The sequence below is a fragment of the Pungitius pungitius genome, chromosome 9, assembly GCF_949316345.1.
Source record: "Pungitius pungitius chromosome 9, fPunPun2.1, whole genome shotgun sequence".
In the NCBI taxonomy this organism is placed as follows: Eukaryota; Metazoa; Chordata; class Actinopteri; order Perciformes; family Gasterosteidae; genus Pungitius; species Pungitius pungitius.
Window position 1 is genome coordinate 13,088,378 of NC_084908.1, and position 17,691 is coordinate 13,106,068.

At 46.3% G+C, this 17,691-nt stretch overlaps 2 protein-coding genes across 23 annotated transcripts in view; both read right to left on the bottom strand.

Annotated features, from left to right (window-relative positions):
• The window catches only part of rims1b (regulating synaptic membrane exocytosis 1b), a 51,602-nt gene extending 41,293 nt beyond the window's left edge, over nt 1–10,309 (bottom strand). For 6 of the 22 annotated variants that reach the window (XM_062564708.1, XM_062564716.1, XM_062564714.1 and 3 more), the window contains exon 1: nt 9,863–10,302. In XM_062564708.1, coding sequence (XP_062420692.1) covers nt 9,863–10,029 — 167 coding nt within the window. In that variant the 5' untranslated portion in view covers nt 10,030–10,302. Of the gene's footprint in view, nt 1–9,862 lie in introns of all 22 variants that reach the window. The other 16 variants (XM_062564712.1, XM_062564718.1, XM_062564719.1 and 13 more) reach the window with 4 other exon arrangements.
• A 3,293-nt stretch (nt 10,310–13,602) lies between these two features.
• On the bottom strand, nt 13,603–16,927 carry krt97 (keratin 97). The gene is made up of 8 exons (XM_037471076.2): nt 16,467–16,927; nt 16,116–16,198; nt 15,647–15,803; nt 14,934–15,098; nt 14,701–14,826; nt 14,212–14,426; nt 13,847–13,908; nt 13,603–13,771 (listed from the first exon to the last, which is right to left on the bottom strand). The coding sequence occupies exons 1-8, from the start codon at nt 16,857–16,859 to the stop codon at nt 13,668–13,670; spliced, it is 1,305 nt and encodes a 434-aa protein (XP_037326973.2). The 5' UTR covers nt 16,860–16,927; the 3' UTR covers nt 13,603–13,667.
• Between the last annotated feature and the right edge of the window lie 764 nt (nt 16,928–17,691).

Sequence of the window (17,691 nt, forward strand, 5' to 3'; positions counted from 1 at the left end):
AGACAGGCTGACACACGCAGTGAGGAAGCAAGGAAGAGGATAATTCATAGGTGGAGGGGGAGTGATCTTAAGGGGTACATGAATGGAAGCAGACACATACAGGGAGAAGACAGCCCGGGGTTTAAAAAAAGGAACGCATGCAGACGGGAAGAGCAGGAGAGGAGTGATTCATACACAATCCCAGAAAAGCTCAGAAAGAGATGGATAGACAAGCGGCTGTCTGCAGGAGAGGAGGAGGTGATCGGAGGAGAACAAGAGTAAGCAAAGGATGAAGGATGAGAGCCAAGCCCGGAAACAGGCGTAGGCCAGAGACCAGCGGAGGAGAGAAGCCGATGCATCCGGAGCCACTCTATAAATACCTCTCGAGAAGGGGAGAGGATGATGGAAAGAGGATGAGGACAGTGTGATGGAAAGAGGAAGGGGAGGAAGAAGATCTGGAGAGAACAGTTATAAATTGAGTGATTTTAGATATTTACTGTACATAAATGAAAAATAAAAGCAAAAAACAAACGCATTTGCGCTGAAATGTGGCATGTGAAAGTGATGAAAGGAAAGAAGGAGACGGCAAACTGAGCAATGAAGAGCAACAGATGGGTGCACAACCAAATGCAAACAACTTCTTTGTTTATTTCTTGTTGGTCTTGACATAATGTTCTCCATGACAACTGTTATGCATTTGGCTTCCTTCACCGTCAAAAAGGCAATGAAAGAGGCCCAATGTCATAATGCTAGCAGAAATAAATCACCCAGATGGCCGGTGTGTATCTATCTATAGCTCAGCCATTTCTCAAGAAATCTGGCTTGGTAGAGTTTGATTCACAGCTGTCATTCTTTAAAAGGGTCCAGTGTTACAGTCACATCTGGCTGCTGTGGGCGCAGAAGTCTGCTGGTTTAGTACACAGCTACCTGTGTTAAATAAAGCAACCTCTCATGTCCTCCGTCATGTATTAGAAGAACCAAGGCTGCCAACAGCATTCTGGCCAAAGAAAGCAGGATTCAATTTGCGATCCATCAAAATATGTTTAAAAGCCATAAAACAAACTGAAATCCCTCAACCATATACTTTTTGTTGAGGAGGATCAAAGATGCACACATGTGTTGGCTTTTTAAGAACGTCCTTTTGTGGTGAACAATAAACAATCCGAAGTAAGGCAATCGTGAATCATTGGGTCCGCCTTTATAAAAGAAGGATACATTTATTAAACGAATAGCCACATAGAAAGATTGAAGTATCAAAATGGTCAGAATTGACCCGTCTACTGGCCTTCTACTCAGACCTTTGTTCTTTTTTATAGTACTGTTGAATCAGCCGCCCTTTAAGCCCGTTTCACTTTTCTTTCTCACTGCAATACATTTAGAAGGAGCTCTTGGATTGAAAATGTTGATTGTCGGTTTTCCCACAACTCTCGTCCAGACTGAAATGTGGGAAGTATCTGGGCGAATTGTTGTTAAATTTGTAAAGACCAGGTCTCAAGAGGATGAATCATACAGACTTTGAAAATAAGCGTTTAGATTTTCTATTTTGAGTGAAATGTCTGAACAGCCTTTAAATGGATTACCGTAACATTTTGTTAAGACGTGCCCCCCTTGGGATAAACTGAGATAATGCTGTCGATCACATGACGTCCGGAACATAAAATGGACCAAATGCCAAATACCGTCAGCCTCAGCTGTACTTTTTCGGGTGTTACAATGCTCAGATGCTTAGCTAAGATGTTGAAATGTGTATACATAATATGATTGACTTTGCACTTTTTTTATTCTCTTTCTTTCTCTCTTAAAAACGGAGACACACAGCCTCTGACCTCACACAGCTTGCTGGGCGACGTACGACATGAATCTAGTCGATGGAGTCGTCATCAAGTTATCATGGGCGACTTTTATTCGCCTCACTCCATCCCACAAGCCTCGTCTTAATTTTTCTGCAAGCCCAAGTAAAGCACTAATAGTTAGCACTGCTGCGAACTAACATTTCCAGTTAAATGCGCACAACGAAGCATTATTATTTAGTGATGAGCATGCTTACATTCAGAGCACTAGAGGTCACTGTTTTGATTAATAAAAAAGAATGTGGTTGCTCATGAAATAATCCCATCCCTTCTTCTGACTACAAACACAGTGATGGCAGGAGGGAAGGGGAGAGAGATGCAGAGAGCCTGGTCAGCCCAAGTAGAATGCGTTCTCATCAATCTTTAATGCTGGGGACGTCTGAGAGCTCTAAAGAGGCTACTCACCGAGCCTCGCTCAGGTCTCTCATCTCTCAACACGCTCACTCAGAGGCCATCTCCTCCGATCGCTGTGAGGGAGAAAGGCCATGTCCTGGTTCCCATTCACACGTATGTCCCCCATTTCTCAGCTGCTATCGCTGATGATTAACCAAATCGGCACCGCTCTTTACACACACAACTGCGAGTCTGGTTCCCACATTGCGCCAGATAGTAAAAGGCCGAGGCTCGATGAGGTAGTGGGACATCAGTTGAGTTCTTTCACACCATATGTTCAAAGAACCCTATGGATGAAAGTGAAGGGTGTGATTTAAGACTGGTTTTGATGCAGGACCTGCAAATTAGCACTTTTAGGACAAATGATGACTTTTTTACAGTAACCCTCTCAGAATAAACCAGGATCATGAATGTAATTGGGGCTGGCGCACTAAAGCCCCTGTTTAAATAAGAATGTCATACTTTGACTTCATTGGTGTTATGATGTCCGGCTACTTGACTCACAGTCTGGCCCACATCAAAAATGTAAAAAGCATGCATGGACACACTTACATACAGAGGTGCACATGCAAACTAAAGTATACTCACACGAGTGTTTTGCATGAACGAGGCTTTTTGAGACAGGCAGCAGAGATGACAGCCGTGTAGACAAACTGCTCACACACACCATAGAGTTGCACAAAAAAAATCATGTGCACGCAGACAACTTTAGCAAGTTCTCTAGGACCCCCCCCACACCCCCCCACCCTTCCCCCGTCCCTCCCCATCCTCCCACATGCCGGCTTCCATTCCTCCAGGTGTTGCAGACACACCCGACTGCTTTTGAGTTCCTTTAATTAAGAGCAAAGTGTGTGAAGATCCAAGCGTGAACACTCTGAATACACGCACTCACACACACATGAAGCAAATGGATTGGCACCCTCTCCAGCTGTCTGGAAAAACATTGGAGTTTGGCAGCAAGGCAACAAGACAAACTTTACAGCAACACAGGGGCTCGTACATTCATTCTGGAAGCTTTCATCCAAAGACCAACAAAACAGCAACAGCATCTGGGCGTATGGTGCATTTTGTGCGCTGCCTCTAGACGTGCTGCAGTACGACAAACTGTATAGATACCGTGTGTGTGGAAAAAGTGTTCTTCTATATGTATACATAAGAATGAGCATGTTCAAATTATTACACACACACACGTTCAAATCATTACACACGTGCACACACACACAGTCATATATCTGCATTTCACAATGTAATTAGTGAAATACAACAGTGGGTGAAAACTGAAAGAGGTTAACAAGGAGAAAAGGAGGTTCAGAACATCAACTGCAGCCAGTGAACTGAATATTTAAATATTTCAGGAACTGCTACCAAGTGAGTGCTATTTTCAGACCTGATCCATAATTCAACATTAGCATTTTTCTCACAGAAACCTTAAAACTCTTAAATCTGCTCTGGAAAATGTTTCTCTTTTTCTGATTTAGTAGGAATCAGATTTTTTTTTAGATTTGGTAACTTGTCATATGCTGGCTGCTCTTCAACGGTGAAGCTAAGAAAACATTTCTGCCATCAAAAGCATCGATATTTTGAGTGTACGTTTTGGCAAAGTTGACTTTTGCTGCATTGTTTTTGACTGATAAATTCTTGAAGCTCACAGGTTTAAACAATTAAATCTTACTGTGAATAAAACCTCATGTTGATGTGGAAACACACCATTTTATGAGTTGGCAATCTTAGTGTTTTAATCTACCATAAGAAGTTCATAAGAAACATATGATTAAATAAAAGCACTTAAAACAACCTAAACTCAGATGAGCCAACTGTTTTCCTTCTAAATTCACAGGGTTGATTGTCATGAAGATATTGATGTGCAGCCCCTTCCATAGTAAAAAAATAAAAATGACTGAATTCTTATGCTTGACCTTGGCCACCAGTTGACCGCCAAGTGACCAGTAGCAGCCACATCAGAGCATGAGGGGGAGGGGGGGGGGGTACGCTGCCCTCTACATGCACCCTGAAGCCTGCAGCCTCGGGGAGTCCTGGTAAAGAGATTAACTGTCAGTGCGTGTGCCTGTGTGTGTGTGTGTGTGTGTGTGTGTGTGTGTGTGTGTGTGTGTGTGTGTGTGTGTGTGTGTGTCTGTGTGTGTCTGTGTGTCATTGTATGTGTCATTGTGTGTCGCTGTGTGAATGTGACAGAGACTCCTCCCACATTTTCTGTCTCCCCCTTTTCTCTCTCTTTCCACCACTCTAATCCTTAAAACCTCTAAATCCTGCGAGCTCTCCCTCCTTCTGTGCCCTGGGTCCTGATTTCTTCTCGTGTCCATCTGGTGCGCAGCAACACGCTACAGCCACTCGAACCCTTGTTGTGCACCACGGATCAGAAAAGAGTTGAGTTGTGATGAATGTTACAAAAAAAATCACCCGAAAGCCAGTTTTTAGCTCCAGTATATTAAAAAGAGTACTACTACTGGCAGTGTTTACTTGGGCTTCATAGCTGTGCCTCAACATCAACGGGGTGTCTCCATTAACCACCACTGGCACTCCGACCTCACGGCCCCGTGTTGTGCGCCTGAAATGTCTACAACCTCGCAGTTTAGCGCATCAATATTTTACACAAAGTTTCCATATTTTACATTTTGGAAACCTCGTTCCCATTGGTAAATGGGAACGTGGAGCGTTTCCGAGGAGGATTTTTAACGTCACAGCACCAAACAGGTCGGTCACTCCCCACAGCATCACAGCTCCCCTCCACAAACACCCTCTGGATTAGGAATTCAATGGAAGGTTTTGCAAGTCAATGGAGGGAGTCTTGGAAGTCTGCGGTGCGCTAGACATGGACTGAGTGTCCGTTAGCGCCGTGAATCAGCAACGGGGGACCCCAGGTGCAGCCTTCTCGGGAATAATTAACCCAGAACCAGGTGTTTTGTGTCTCAGTAAGAGATCGGGACACTGAAAGATAAAGTTGTGTATCTCTATAACCTTATCGCTGCCAGCTGCTCAGGTCTCAGGCGGCGCTGCCACCGGGGAGGACCAGGCGAGTGGTGGTGACGTAAGTTACACAGAGATCTTTTGGAGGTGAGTTTTCACTCACTGGCAGCATTGTTGTTATTTGAGTCCACTCTCTCAGTGAAGATTAATTTGTTCATCAAGTTTAGTAGATTTTGAGGTTGCTTTGAACTTTGAAGAGATATAGTGTTCTTGTTAAAAGAATTTAAAAAAAAGAAAGGTATGAATAAATTGAATTGAATGCACTTGTATCTGCAATCATAACTTCAACAATTAGATTATTTTTTTTTTACGATTATCCACTTTTTGTGGGAAACAAAAAGTTAATTTAATAATAAAACAGAACCAAACTAATTGGTCATGTTTAGTTAAACATCACGGTTTATGCTTGAATAAGGTGTGTGTCACGGTTTGGTCTCTTTCCCTGTTTTAGTTTGAAGTTTCATGTTCCCTGTGGTCCTGGGTTAACTTCACTTCCTGCCTTGTCCCGTGATTGCCTGAGTGTTTCCACCTGTGTCCAATCACCTGCACCTCCCTCGTGTATTTAAGCCCCGTGTGCCTCTTGTCCCCTGTCGCGTCATTATCAATGTTACTGATCGTTGGAGCACGTCCGGTCTTGATCTGAATAAAGAGCACTTCGTCTGAGAATCCTGCGCCTGAGTCCTGCCTTCTTCCGCCCGCAACCTGCTCCAGCATCTCGCCATACATGACAGAATGGCGCGACCATGTAAGGACTCAGCAGGATTCAATTTTGTGAACCCGTTTTTGGGAACCTGTCTGGCCCTCGGCGGTCCCCGCAGCGTGCAGCAGGCTGCCAGGCGTAACGCCGACCCCGGCTCGCCAGCAGGCTCCGGGCGGCGTTCCGGTCGACGCCCTCGCCGCTGTCCAGACACCGCTTGGGACTCGCAGTGGGAGGCCAGCGCCCAGCCTCCAGTCCTCAGCGAACGCGGGGAGCAGGTGCTAGAGCTGGCCGCCCTCCTCCAGGCCAGGTACGATCCCCACGTCCTGGACCTCCGAGTTCGGCGACAGCAACACCGTCCACGACACCCGTCCCAGCCCGAGTGGGCCCCCAGACGCCTGTCCCAGCCCGAGTGGACCCCCAGACCCAGAGTCTCGTCTCCGCCCGTTCCGGCCCCGAGACGCCCGTCAGCGCCCGTTCCTGCGCCGAGACGCCCGTCAGCGCCCGTTCCGGCCCCGAGACGCCCGTCAGCGCCGTTCCGGCCCCGAGAACCCCGTCAGCGCCCGTTCCTGCCCCGAGAACCCCGTCAGCGCCCGTTCCTGCCCCGAGAACCACGCCCCCGGTCCCGGCCCCGCGGCGCCTGACCAAGACCCCTCCCTCCCACCCTCTTGGGACCGCCTGGAAGTCGGTCCTTGAAGGGGGGGTGGGGTCAGGGGTTGGGCCGGAGCTCCATGCCATGCAGCCGCAGCCGCACAGCTCGGCGCCCCCCGCCACGACGACGCCGCAGCCGCACAGCTCGGCGCCCCCCGCCACAACGACGCCGCAGCCGCACAGCTCGGCGCCCCCCGCCACGACTACGCCGCAGCCACACAGCTCGCCGCCCCCCGCCACGACGACGACGACGCCGCCGCAGCCGCACAGCTCGGCGCCCCCCGCCACGACGACGACGCCGCCGCAGCCGCACAGCTCGGCGCCCCCCGCCACGACGACGACGCCGCCGCAGCCGCACAGCTCGGCGCCCCCCGCCACGACGCCGCAGCCGCACAGCTCGGCGCCCCCCGCCACGACGCCGCAGCCGCACAGCTCGGCACCCCCCGCCACGACGACGCCGGAGCCGCACCGCCCGGCGCCCCCCGAGAACCTGAGGCCCGGTGGTCATCCCGGCCGGAGGGACCCGACACCGTGCCGCCGACCCTTGGAGTCCCCTGGGCGGCCGGGGGTTGTCGGGTTCTCCGCCCTCCCTCCCTTGTCTGTTTTTCTGGGTTCCACCCTCCTTTAGGACCGTCTGGAATTCGGTCCTTGAGGGGGGGGGTTCTGTCACGGTTTGGTCTCTTTCCCTGTTTTAGTTTGAAGTTTCATGTTCCTTGTGGTCCTGGGTTAACTTCACTTCCTGCCTTGTCCCGTGATTGCCTGAGTGTTTCCACCTGTGTCCAATCACCTGCACCTCCCTCGTGTATTTAAGTCCCGTGTGCCTGTTGTCCCCTGTCACGTCATTATCAATGTTACTGATCGTTGGAGCACGTCCGGTCTTGATCTGAATAAAGAGCACTTCGTCTGAGAATCCTGCGCCTGAGTCCTGCCTTCTTCCGCCCGCAACCTGCTCCAGCATCTCGCCATACGTGACAGTGTGTTTGGTATTTAAGTAACACAGTAAAATAGCTAAAATAAGTTTTATTTTGAACGACATGAACAGTGCAGTGGCCTCCTTGGTAAAAACTGAGAATTCATTTATACAATGTGGTAATTGTTGTCATTTGTAGGAGACCAGGCTGCATTGTAAGAGTCGTACATTTAGTATATCAACAACCTGTATGCGATGTGTATTAATACAAATCTGTGTTTGCAGTTGCTGTACTTTTCAGTAATCAGGTTCTTAATCCCTCCCTCCACATTGAGTAATTCTATCACTCAATTATAGCCAACATTGAGCCCCAGACCTATTTGAATTGCTTGTCTAACTCCTGTGACCGAGGATTCAAAAGTCTGTAAAGCAAACATATCTTTGTAAACTAAGATTATATGCGTGACGGCAAAACCCAGTACAGATGGAGACTGTTGTAACTATGACAACAATGCATATCACTTTATCGTGTGCAGGTTTTTTCTTATCATATATCAATCTTTCCATGTTTAATTCAAGGAGCTTACCTCCCATCAATGCCAGTATCGCTATTCAGGGGAGCAGTACACATGATTTTAAGACCATACAGCATTATAAGTACTAAATAACTTGTTCTCTTTTGCTCATACAATAATATGTATTACTCTACAACTGAGCTTGTTCTGCCTTAATAAACTTTAATCATATCCATTTCCCATAATGCCATTTCATTCATAGCGTGAGAAGGAAGGAAGGAATCAGCAAGTTCTTGTCCGTAAGGCATTCCTATCTCATAAAAATGTACATTCATCCCAAGTTAAAGAGAATAACACAAAATCCCAGAAAACATTAAGTCCCTCTCACTGACGATTAGGTGGGAAACACAAAGGTAGTCCTTCCAGAGATTTTAAAATGTGAATTGCGAGTGACATGCTTAAATCGCTGACTTTGTATTTACTCCAGATGTGTTTTATGAGTGGAACGCTTCGTTACAACATGTGCGAGACGCATTGAAATAAAAAAAGAAGTTGCCATTAAATGGAACATTAAATACATCACGTCCTCTCCAAATCCATCTCCCACCCAGCTTCCCCTCACGTTGCAGTCAGTCGGATGCTGCATGTCTGCTACGGCAACATCCTTCCCCATGAAGCCAGACATTGGGCCCTCGCGTGTTTCAGTGCAGGTGTGGATGCAGCTCCGGTGGATTGCACAGCCCCCAGACGTCAAACTACCAAACCAAAATACAACCGGTCCTTTGTATGAGGCAGCTGTAGCAAACCCAGCCATCAGGCTAAAAGAACACTGAGTTTGAAGTGACCTATGGCTGTCTCCTGGCCTTTCACTACAATGCTACTTTGGTATCATGGTTTCTGTGGAGCCTAGAGCATCCTTCTGGTCAGTAGTCAGCTCAGATTCTTGAGGATTTGGCGATGAATATGCAGAAGGTTTTTTTTCCAAAGGTGCTACACTGTATCCGCTCTCTTTTCTCGTGTGTACCATGTCCGGTTCAGGGCTGCTAAGACTTCCAACCACACCCCATCTTCCTCTCTCCGCCGGAGGGGAGCACAAATGATCGTCCACGCCGCCTCACCGCCATGCGTCGTGAAACGGATCGTGTCGCCGTAGGCCTGTGAGCTATAATGTCATTGTTGTTCCCATTATTGTCAAAGCTACCTCTCTCTCTCACACATTCAGAGAGAGAGAGAGAGAGAGAGAGAGAGAGAGAGAGAGAGGGACGCGCACACACGTTCACGAGAAAGCAAAAAATCTACAGTGATAAAGTGACTCCTACGTGCGAGCGAGCGAGCGCGCGTGCGTGCGTAAAGGGAGAGTCAGAGCGGTGTAAACCAAGGGATGGGGTGCAGTCCCCCATTGATGAAAACGAGCAGGTGAATGATGGATAACGCTATGAATCATCCACCACCCCACCTCCTCCGCCGGCGCTGTCACACCCCGTCCTCGCGGCCCTATCTACACCTGTAACACGTTTGACCCTCTTTCGGGTCATCTCTATCGACGGTGGCTGCTCATTGTTTTCATTTATCGATTGATTTCAGCGGCATCGAGCCCCCGAAGGCTACTCGCTGTCTCGCTGATGATGAGGATTTCTAATTATAGACACATTCTGCGCTCTTGCTTTCCATGGGTACATTTTTGGGGAGCACACCAGCAACTCTTCTTCGTGCATGTGCATCAGCTAGCCACGGTGGATGCTGGTTGTGTGCGGTGTGACCACAACGACGGCAACCCCGGCTATTTTGGGGGGAGCGGCGCGCACGAGGGACGTCTGTAACGGGGATCGCTTGCATTACATGCTATTTAACTTCCACAGACACGAGAGAGACTGGTTGGTCTTACTTTAGCATGGCTTGTTCTTTATCCTCTTCCTCCTTCTGGCGAGCCATCACTGCCATGATGATCTTCCTCTCCTCCTCGGTGAGATGGCTGAGGTCCGGCAGATCCGGCATGGCTGTCGGCACGGTGGGTGGGCGAGGGCCACCCTGGGGCCCCACCGAGGCGGACATTTTTTCCACCACCACCGCAACTCCTCCTCCTCCTCCTCCTTCTCCTCGGCAAGTCGTTTCGGCTGACAGGTTTCCCGGAGCGTTTCCGAGCCACACCTCACGACTTGCTCCGCGGGCATAGAGGCGGCGGCCGCCGCTACTCTGGCGAACGGTGCGCGCCGCTCATGGTCGCAGGCACGCTCGGTTGTGCTTTGTTTGTCCTTTCGGGTGTTTCTCCCACCACTCTGTCGTTGTCGGTCCCCCCGCCAACACCCCCACCCCCAGCCCCCGCCTGCCCGCCTCTGCCCTCCACCGCCCGGATTCACGGGGAGCCCATCTCCGTTTTGTTCACACCGGGAGTTGTGTCGAGCTAAGGGGGGTGGGGGGGAGGAGGGGGGGCTGGATCACCGGCTGGTCTGTGGTGCCGTCGTCGGACTGGAGCTGGATGCTAGGGCGGTATAGGCGGAGTCTGAGTACTGCCTCTCTCTCTCTCTCTCTCGCTCCCTCTCTCTCCCTCTCTCTCTCTCCCACCGTATGTCTCTCACTCAGTCAATGGGAATGCAGCCCTTCTTCCTCTCTCGTTTTGCAGAGCCACGCTTACTCATTTGAGAATTGGGTTTTCTACACAACACACACACACACACACGCACACACAAACACACACACACACTTGGCACACCAAGTTCAGAGTTGGTCACAAGAGGATGTGTATCCATAATCGACCGTAACTGCCGTTTCTCGTGGTATTGTTTGTATTTTGTTCCAACAAATCAAGTATTAAAGCCTGTTTTTTTAAACACCTGAAGCCCACGCATGATTCTCAGATCTTTCAGATACTCATGTTTCAGCACCATGGACAGCAGCTTGTCTGTACAGTACACTTGATGGTTCTCCGTACAGTTACACTATTTACACTTAATGGTTTTCTGAGATATTCGAACATCCAGAATGATACATGTTTTTAAAACGTTGCTTCAAACGTTTGCCTTCTTATTACTTATTATTCATTATTTGCAGTGGAATTCCACAATTTTAGCTTATTTTTCCTGTTCCAATTTCCAAAAAGTGTTGGTCAGCTAAACTCCGAAAGATGGAAGCCCTCTCCTCGATCGAACGGCCCCTGTCCAATAGCATCCTTTGTCAGAGTTACTCCAGGCCAGACCACCTCTCGGCTCGTTGTGCATTCACGTCCACACCCCGAGGCTATACCGATTGCAGAGGTGGCACCGGGTTCTCTCCGATGGCGTAATGCTGGGTGAGTGGCAGGGTCCGTCCAGCAGATGGCATCAACTCCTATTGTTGCCGCCAAGACTCCGTCACGTGACGTCACCGAGGCGGTGACTGTACCGCGCTGACGTCAACATGCCGTGGTGCAGAATTTTGTCATGATTTCGTGTCGTGACTAGGGACCACCAGCCCCGAGTGACACAGTCGTGCCACGGCAGAGTAGATCCTTGCTGCAGACATCTGACTATAAATAAAGTGTGAGTGTATATAGGGCACTGAGAGTCCCTGCTTTAATGGCTCTTTGGATGTATTATGTGTTCAGCTTCAGTTATATCTACTGTTAAGAAATATATTATAGGACACCACGCCTGATGAGGAACAACTATGCAACTACACAGAAAGTTAAAAAAGACTTCCCCACAACTAGATTTCCCAGGAGTGATGGACAAGAAGCAGATGTACATTATGGACTTTAGTAAGACAACCCCATGAAATTGATTTAAATGGCAAATAATTGAGAAAAACACATTGAAAGGCTGAAGAGAAGTAGTGGCCTTATTACTCTAGAGGGAAAAAGAAAAGACAGAGATTTGCTTAACTTCAATCCTTTTTTTCAATGAGCTGTCTCATCCTCTCAGGGGATACAGAGACAATGCGGTGAAAAACATGAAGACTAAACACAAGAAAAAAGGATGGTTGGTGGAGACTAGGTTTTGGTGAGGGAGTTAGCTATCCCAAAGCCTTTTATAATAATGTAGGTTTTATGATGCCACCAATTCAAAAAGAATTGACAAAAACTTTTGATCAAGGAGTATTGAGCATAGTTATTTTGTTATATAATAAGCTGTAATGCTAAAGTTTTTATGTATTACGTTGAATTCTGAAGTACTGCATAAGGAAGACATTTCTGGACATTGCCCAGACTTTAAGTGAAACTACAGCCATCTAGTGGAAAGTTTAAAACACTGCGTATACGGGGCGATAACATGATTCTTCCTGTAGCCACATAATATTTGAGGCCACAGAAAGCAAGACTGCATACTGTTGATTTATCAGTTTGTCTCAAGTGGCAATGATGGAATAATCCTAAATGTGTAAATATTGGGTACATGTGAAACATGGATCCAATTCCAATCCCTCCCCCCCCCCACCCCCCCCTCCTGTATGGACTCACAGACGTTTGGGGCTAACCCACTGTCAGTCCGAAGACTGTTTGAGGGCCCTCTGGCAGAAATGTTGAGCCCTTTGTGAACCCTTTCTGTGATTCAGCAGTAGATTCTGACTTTGCCCAAAGGATTTTTTATAATCCGTTGCAATGTGACCTTAAACAAGGGAAAACCAATATATGAAAATAGGTAAACAATTAGCACAGCACATTAAATACATGAATAACCTGATTTAATAAATTAACAAATAATGTTTATTATGGTAATTACATTGCTGCAACATATCCCACACTATATAAAATAACACTATACAAAATAACACAACTCTCACACTCAAGCATTTAGCAGGTTGACACCAGTTAGGTCCCTGGGGTTCAGTGTTAATTAAGGCCTCTGTGGAGACATTGGGCCACAAAAATGACTCCGATGAGTTTTGAGGGGCCTGCAGCGACTCCTATTGGCAGCAGACTAACTGCAAGGTAAAACGTTTAATAATCAAATGTATAGTTCAAATAAACTTCATATTGCACTTTATTACTTTAACCTTGAATCCATACCTTATTCTAAACAATGTACTATTACTTATCAATACTATATGTGTAACCTATAAAGAAAATGATAGTGAGAGGATCACAGTGAAACACTCCTACCTAAAGTAAGTTTCAAAATGCACTTCTTCGTGAATTGAATGTCTTTCAATAGCTTGTCTAAATCATTTTGGGTGTGGTTTCCCATTCAAATTAATAAGAAATACAAATGTTTCATAGTAATTTAATATTATTTTATTATTTAACTTCTCTGGCAAAGAGATACCAAAAGATTACTAAGATACCACAACAACTAAAAAGATGTGCAAACCGCTGCAAAGACACAAAAGCAGACCTCATCTCTACATACTATAAAGTCTGTAGAAGAGATGATGGATTAGCAGACAATCAGTAAATTTGTTGTCAATGGGTCTTTAATAAATCAGGTGATATGACAAGAAAGAAAATATCCCAAAACCCTAACCCAAATTCTTTTTACATTTGAAACCATTTTGTTGTTCAATAATAATTTATGTTTTCTTAATATAATATATCAGGATGAATAATTCTGACTTTTAATTTTAACCTTGCACAAATATTTGGAAAGAAAAATATATTTAAAAGATATCCTAGTCAATTTGAGTAGACTTCAGATGGGCAGAACATCAGCTGGGTGTCAGAAACAAGAAAAGAGCTTTTATTGTAATTTTGTCATTTGATCCATTGGCATCCGGTACATCTACTCAATGACCTCTGTGTTTACATCTTCTGTGCGGGAGACCACTTTTCCGTCAACTATCTCCTCAATCAAAATCCTCCTCCTCTGGGTTACGACTGGTTTAGCTGTGGACCAAATGAAAACAAAGTTAGATATCAAGCGTATTTAATTTATGAGCAAAGACCTAAGTGGTAACTTACCTTTGACCTCCACAACTGCGGCCTGTTTCACCTCCACTACTTTGACGACCTGTGACCCTTGCCTAGAAAACAGAAAGTAAGATACAAAATGAACATAAAAGTTTCTGGGAATTCATTTTTTCTTCTTTTTTCTTCAGTTATATGAGAAGACAACCTGCTATCTGTATGCTAAATATATAACCAGTTAAGTTAGTTTGTGAAGACAATAGTAAAACATAAATAAAGTTCTTGACCATATTAATAAAGAATAGTTAGACAGTGTAAGCTGTATAAGCGTGTAAATACCGTTAGTCTAAACACAGATAAATCATTAGTTAAGTTAAAGGACTTTTTGTGACAAACGTCTGAATAACAAATGTCCTTACCCCTCTCCATCCAGCAGTCTTCTGTACTCTGCGATCTCCATCTCCAGCCTGGTCTTCATATCAAACAGCACCTTGTAGTCATAGGCCTGCCTCTCGATGTCGCCCCTCAGATTTTTGAGTTCCTCCTCCAGGGTGTAGACCCGGCTCTGGAGCTGGGACAGCTTCAGGTTGTAGTTGGACTCTGTCTCTGCCAGCTGACCCTGCAAGGCAGATTTCTGCACAGAAGAAAAAAACCCATGGGGAGATAGGAGTTATTTAAGCCCTAATTTCTTATTCTTTCCACCTAATTTAGCTCAGATGTAAAACAAAAGACAAAAAGCAGAGTGAGAAACGGTTATAAACGGTTAGCAAAAAGTTTAAAGACATATTGATTGTAATATATTGTAGGTCGCTATGGTGAGCAGATCAGAGTTGACAGACTTAAGCAGCGCAACAGGTTCAGAAAGATATTGCGGGGAAAATGACGTGTGCATGTGAGATCTGAATTACCAGGCTCAACTGGGACTGCAGCTCGATCTGCAAGGACTGCAGGGTCCTCTTGAGATCATTGATCTCACTTCGGGAGCTCTGGAGTGTCTCTGTGCTCGATGCCACCTGGCTGTTCAGGTTGTCAAACTGTAACACAGGAAGTTGGACAGGAAAATGGTCAAAACGCTACTGGTGCCACTGTGTATTCATGGCCCCAATGATATGACCATAAAGATTTGTCACGTTCCCCTTACCTTGACCTTGTACCACTCCTCCATTTCGCGGCGATTCTTCTCAATGATGCTCTCATACTGAGATCTGATCTGATCTATAGTGATGGCAATGTCGACCTGAGGTTTGGCGTCAAAATCCACGCTGACAGTGCTGGAATTGACTTGGCTGCGCATGGCTGCCATCTCCTACAGGCGCCAAACAGAGTCAAAGGTCAAAGATAAATTCCACCCGGAGAGTTAGATAACTTCAAAGGATAATTATATTGATATGACATTTATATTTATAGTTCACTGGATTAGTTACTCGTTTTTATTTGGATGCCTCTCTATTTGAGAAATTACCGTTAATAGGCCAATACAACATTTCTCAAATGGGACTATTAGTTGATGTATTTACAGTTCTCTCACGTTGATGATCATTTGGAAGAGCTGTTGAGATGTTTGTTGTCATTATTTGCACACATCCTGGGTAGCCCTAACCCTTAAGGTAAACAACCTAAAGGCACAGCAGTCAATCCACATTCCAGGGTGTTTGTACAAGTAATATTTAAGAAGCAATTGTTTGACTAACTTAGCAAAATTCATTTAATATTGCATTTGCTCCATGAAACTGTACCTGTAAGACTTTTACTAAAGCCAATACGGATCACTCATACTTCCTTCTGATAAACAAACTACTTATTCTCCAACGACGAGGAGGCGCGATGCTATCCCTTACACAGTACTAGTCTCACCTCTTCGTGGTTCTTCTTCAGGTAGACTAGCTCCTCCTTCAGGCCCTCCACCTGCATCTCCAGGTCGGACCTCGACATGGTCAGTTCATCCAGAACCTTGCGCAGGCCGGCGATGTCCGCCTCCACCGACATGCGCACCGCCTGCTCATTCTCAAACCTGTCAGGGAGAAAGCACAAAGATTTCTGTTTAATAAGGTTTCTGTTTAACTCAATTAGAGTTACCGGAAACAACTGTACAGACATGGTGGTGCATTGCCAGCGAAACCAGTTGCACCAGTTTAATCACTTTGATCACCATTACGCCCTTGGGAAAAAAAAAACTTCCACAAAGCCTGAAACTTCTGAACAAATACATGTGCGTCAGGTCGTGATGCAGTGCTGCAGGCTATTGCAACTTTAAAATCCCGGATGTCTTCCATTACAGAGAATTGTAACGCCAATTAGGTTATAAACGCTTCTTTATACTTACTTGATCCTGAAATCCTCTGCGGCCAGCCTGGCGTTGTCAATCTGCAGCATCAGCCTGGCATTGTCCTGTGTGGCAACACCGATCTAAACAAAAAAAAAGGAGAAGCATTAGCAGTTTCTACACCACTCATAATACAACCATCTAGTGATTCATTTTATGAACGGTCAGCTGGAGTTTTTTGTTTTTTTAATAACCAAAAAAAGTTTTCTGTACACCTGATTTGCATTCCACAGAAATGCTTTAAGTAAGGGTGCCATCGTATACTGATCTAGACCGATAATGGCTGGAGTTCTACGTTTGGGACCGTTTCCTTCTCAGCAGAAGGGGAACGTTCTCATGGCGAAAGTTTACCTTTTTGCGCAAGTCTTCGATGGGCGCCTGGTACTTGCTGTAGTCGTTGACGGCGGGGGCCTGCTTGTCGTACCACTCGCGGATTTGACGCTCCAGGGTTGTGTTGGCACCCTCCAGGATGCGCACTTTCTCCAGGTAGGTGGCCAGGCGGTCGTTGAGGTTCTGCATGGTGTGCTTTTCGCTGCCAGAGATGGAGAAGCTGCCCGCGTCGCCCGCGCCGCCGGCGCCGCTTCCGAGCGCGCTCGCCAAGTCGAAGCCAGAACCGAGGCCATTGGACGCGTACGATACGCGGGTGTTGAATCCACCCGCACCCCCGTGGACGCTCGTACCCCGCCTGAAGCCTCCTGGCAGGGACGCGGTGGACATTGAACGGGCGGAATAGGAGCCGTACATGGTGTCCTCTGTCTGGATTCAGTGAAACCTGTCAAAACCCAAAGAGCGGTGCGGGAGAGATGCGGCTGAGTGCGGCGCGGAGGGTGGACTTTATAGCCTCCTCGTTGGAAGGGGGAGCGGTCGGCGAGGAAGGAGGAAAGATGCTGCTCGCAATCATCACAGGTGTGTCCACACAGGGCGTGGAGGGGTGTCATTCAGGATTTAGCAACGGCTGTCAGTGCGAATACGTGTGTGAGGCATTTTTAATTTGAACTGTCACCTTCAATTAAACCATCTGAAGTCTGATACACAATCCCAAACGGATTGATATTCCTTTTATGGTCTGTGGCTGCTTTACCCCAGCCTCTGATTCCATCACATTACTTGTGGTAGTTGGGGTATTAAATTGTCAGTATTACTTTTTCAATTTTTTTTCCTTAAAAAATCAGAATCTGTATTTGATTTTGAAATGAGGACAATAAGAAATTGCTTTGATCTTTACACCCATTTAGATATAAAAGGTGAGACACAAGGTGCTGTAATGCTAAAAGTCAGGGGCGTGTGTGTTTAGGTGCATCATTACCACTTTTACTACCCGAAGTGATTTAAGTGAGTCATGCTAATAATATGAAAACACTGTCATACCCACTTTATTTTACTCCAAACGGCAACATATATGACTAACTTATCAAGCTGTTTTGATGACGACTTGAAACTGTAGCAATGTAGGCCATGAACACAATGTTAACAATGTGTGAAGTCGTAGTTTGAAGTAGTTTCTCACAAATTTCCTACAACCAAACTTTGCAACCAAAGAAGTTTCCCCCTGCTGGCCATTGCACAAAATGCATGT

Excerpts from the sequence above, each read along its gene's own strand:
- krt97 (XM_037471076.2), bottom strand. The coding sequence starts at position 16,859 with ATGTACGGCTCCTATTCCGCCCGTTCAATGTCCACCGCGTCCCTGCCA. Across the intron at positions 16,199-16,466 it reads TCGAAGACTTGCGCAAAAAG|ATCGGTGTTGCCACACAGGA; the intron begins GTAAACTTTCGC and ends TTTTTTGTTTAG. Across the intron at positions 13,909-14,211 it reads AGACTGCTGGATGGAGAGGG|GCAAGGGTCACAGGTCGTCA; the intron begins GTAAGGACATTT and ends TCTGTTTTCTAG.